The sequence below is a fragment of the Pterocles gutturalis genome, unplaced genomic scaffold, assembly GCF_000699245.1.
Source record: "Pterocles gutturalis isolate BGI_N339 unplaced genomic scaffold, ASM69924v1 scaffold36592, whole genome shotgun sequence".
NCBI lineage: Eukaryota > Metazoa > Chordata > Aves > Pterocliformes > Pteroclidae > Pterocles > Pterocles gutturalis.
Genome location: NW_010116708.1, coordinates 1219 through 5110, shown reverse-complemented (window position 1 = coordinate 5110; position 3892 = coordinate 1219). Strand labels below are relative to the sequence as shown.

Below are 3892 nucleotides of genomic sequence, written 5' to 3'. Positions count from 1 at the left end.
AATCATTATCCAGATAGTGTTTAGTAATACCACCCAGCAGTAAGAAGAATTGTATGTGTATCACAGTTGCCTGTACAATGCTAATGTATTTTTACTTACTGACAGCAAGAGGGTTTGTTAGTCTCCCCGTATCATCGTGGTACGTTTCTAAGCCTGGCCTCGAGTTTTAGAACACTATGAGCAGATGGTGTTTTTTCTCATCCACATTAAAAGTCTCATAGAGCTGATCTTCTGTTAATTCATCAGGCTATGTCAGTTTTTATTTAAAGTTTATTTCTCTTCCTCATTATAAGAGTTGCACAGGAATTTTAAAAAGGGAAATGTGCATGTTCAGATACTGATTTTTGCCCCAGATTCAGTCTATACACTGCTTGTAGAAAGTTTTGGTTGAGTCCCTGCACCACATATAGGCACCTTTTCACTTATGCTTTGACTTTTCCAGACACTTTGGAGTCTAGGAAAACTTGAAATGCTGCAGAGGGGCTTTAAAATAATAAGGAATGCAAACAGAGTAATTTAGTGCATTTATGTAGCAGAAGTAACTCTAATGACACTTTGAATGGTTTGTATTAGTTCCAAAATTTAATAAACAAAAGTAGTTTAACACACAATATACACATGCTCGGTGAATGCACCGGAAGGAAGTTTATCTGGTTCTTAAATAGAATCAAACAAACAGCTGTAAACGTAACCGAAGCTTCAGACTGTAACTGGACCACACTCATTTTCAGGGATGGTGACAGTCTTCTTAGGATCTTGAAGGTCTGAAAGTTTACAACAGAGAGCAGGTCACTGAGTATTTATAACTTTTCAATGGAAGAAATGCAATACAGTGGAGTACTCCTGAAGGCATTTGCTATTTGTGCAGGGAGTGCTGAGTTAGCTGTATGCTCCCTAACAGCCCAAGAAAACACCATGTTTCCGTGGGTTCCGTTACATAGCCTCTCTTGTACAGTGCTATCAAAAAGAAACTGCTCAACAATGTTGAAACTGAGATTTCTTGAGCAGTTTCCTTGGAAAGTAAGTTCCTGAAGTAATCCTGCTCTTTCATTAAATAACATCTTAACAGAAACTTTTTATAGTTTTACAGACTGAGTAAATTTGTTGTGTGAATTACGTTACTTGAAAGAAAATTCCTACCTGTCTTAAAAACTGTGGACGAACACAAACTCTGAGTTTGCTTTTACAGTTTATGTGCCACAAGGGGGAGGTCTGGTTCCAGCACTCAGATTTTCCACTGACCTGACTCCTTAATCCAGCAGAACAGTAGTTACTTTTGGCTGGATGAGCTGAGTTAACTGATGCTGTCAATTTACACAGCAGTACAGCTGGCCAAATGAAGCAGACGCAGTGCACAGCCAAAAGCTTACAGAAGAAGGAAGCATGATGTCCTCATTTTAGCAAGTGAGGAATTTTAACTCAACTCTTAGAACTTCACGCTAAATGGAAAAACTAAAATGGAATGGATTGCCAAGCTTTAAAATCTGGCAATACTATAAAATGAATGGTAAAATAACTACATAGCTGAACCAAATGGACGTTCCATACGTCCAAAAGATTAATTTTGGGTTGAGACCAAACACAGCAACTTTCCATTAGAAACAGAATTTTTAAAAGGAGAGAAGTGAAAGCTGGAACTAAGTTACTGCAAATTCTACCACAAGGCAGTCTAATGATTTGCAGATGTGGTTTTGTTTTAGTGGAACAGACGGTACGATACATTTTTGTGTACTTACCCTCTGTCAAATCTACCCAGCTGTCTTCTGTATCAGGGCAAGGAACTGAAATTCCCATTGCTTTCCGGATCCCGTACGTACTAACAATATCACCTGGAGTCACTTGTTGGGCAAGTTCTTTCAGGTTATTGGTTACTCTCTCCGCTAGAAAAGATAAGTGGATGTATTTATATGCTACGTATACACACAACATCGCTGAAATGAGCCCTTCACCCTGTAAAAAGTTGAATTAAGTACAAATGGAACTATGGTAAATAATGCTTCTACAACAGAAGAGTTTTGTTGTACTGTGTGCAACCATGCAAGGCATACTGGGAACTAAAAGAGATGGTTAAGAGTAACAGGAGGAATGAAATAGCTGCTGACCAAGCCTTGCTGCCATCAAGAAATGCCAAAAGTTTAAAAGTAAGCTAATGATGCTTGGGTCACACTAACGCACCAGCCGGGAGACATGTGGTGGCAGCCCCGTAGCAGTTGTGTTGGTAATGTCTGGCTGTCAGGATTCAGCAGCTAGTTTCTGTATAAACTAGAGAGACTGTTCTCGTTGCTGCAAATGTGGTTTTCTTTCAAGAAGGAAGCTGTAAGTACTTCAACTTTCCAAGAAAATTTATATTTGGTCTGGTTTAGACTTGGTATAATACCAACTTGGTAATATTTCTGCAATAATGTGGAATTTATCTTACACATCGAGGTGGTTATTTTAGACCATGTATGCTGTGGTTGATATTGCACAAGTTCGTTTTACTTGCAAAACAGACACCCTCTGCACCCAGTCCTATCTGCGGAGGCTGCCATTAACACAAGCTCTGTAACTGACCTGGGAGTCAATAATAACTAAAGAATGAATGATTAGTATTAATTCGTACAATAAAATAGACTGGAGAAAGCTCCCACTTAGTTCTGGGGAAATTTGATTAATAAGGAGGAAATATTTGCAGTTACTGTTCAAAACTTTCATCTGGCTTTACATACAAAAAATTAAATTAATCTTCTAAGCTTAACCGGGCAGGTATTCTGCACTTTAACTGCTAAACCTTGGGACTTGATCAGTTCTGCAAGAATGATCAGAGAAAGTGTATTTACCCAAGTGCATCTCTCTGTAAGACGGACCCAGGAGACAAATCATGTTCGGGGGTGGTTTTGTACTTAGTCGTTCATTCTGAGCATCCTGGAGTTCTCTCAGAAGCTTTGTTGTTTCATCAAGTTTCCTCTGGAAGATTTCAGCCTCTGTTTGATGAAGAAAGGAAAGTCCTAACTAGTCAGGGAGTATATTTACTGATGTTATGATATAAAATAGGGTAAGGCTGACTATGCGAAGGGATTGAGAAATTCAAACAGCTGCAGACAGCTCACAAGCGCAAGCACCAAGAAAACTCACCCTCGGAATCAAACTCTTCTACGGGCATGCCGAAGTTTGTAACTGCTTTTAGTGCTGTAAGTCTGTCGTTATGGGCAGAGTCCAACCTGGCAGCAATATCAATTTCCATAAGCTAAAAAAAAGGCAGCAAGTAATAATTTAGATAATATTTAGATCAGCCTTGAAACAAAAAAATTTGCTTGGGGAAAATCAGAACACTAAGTTAGTTAAATTTAGTCTGCTCTACCAAAAAAGTGACTGTGTAGAGGGAAAGCTGAAAAGATACCCTGTGAAACTTTTACTGCTGTTCAACAGTGACTAAGTTTACTGTTCTATTTCATATTCAAATAACAAGTGGCACCTGCTGGAAACACTGGGGATATGCACAAATGATGCAGTAACTGAAGACCACCATCCCAATTAAAAAAAAAAGATCCTTATGCTTCCCTAAACCAGAGTTAGATCTGAAGCCAAAATTCAAAACCCACCTGGGAAGTGGCTGCAGGTGAAGGCTTCAGGAGAGCAGCCCTTTCCCTAGAACTGCTGCTACGCTGCTTCTAACTGAACAAAGTCTGGGTGGAATGATTTTAGAGATACATTGTATGCCTATAGGGGCACAAGGTATTTGTATCATGTGATATTTTAGACTTTGTAATCCAAGATCATGTTAAACCAAATCAGATTAAGATAGGAATAAAACAATTATAGCTGCCAACCAGAAGATCCAATGCATAACTGAACAATCACAAGCAAAAATATAGAAGCATTTTCTTCCAGTTCTCTTAACATATAGTCTTTT

General features: G+C 38.8%; 1 protein-coding gene across 1 annotated transcript; it reads right to left on the bottom strand.

The window, feature by feature from the left end:
- Positions 1-569: 569 nt before the first annotated feature.
- LOC104463314 (bromodomain-containing protein 7-like) lies at positions 570-3193 on the bottom strand. The gene is made up of 4 exons (XM_010075588.1): positions 3115-3193; positions 2820-2963; positions 1737-1880; positions 570-764 (listed from the first exon to the last, which is right to left on the bottom strand). Exons 1-4 carry the CDS (start codon positions 3140-3142, stop codon positions 700-702), a joined length of 381 nt encoding a protein of 126 aa, XP_010073890.1. The 5' UTR covers positions 3143-3193; the 3' UTR covers positions 570-699.
- Positions 3194-3892: the final 699 nt, after the last annotated feature.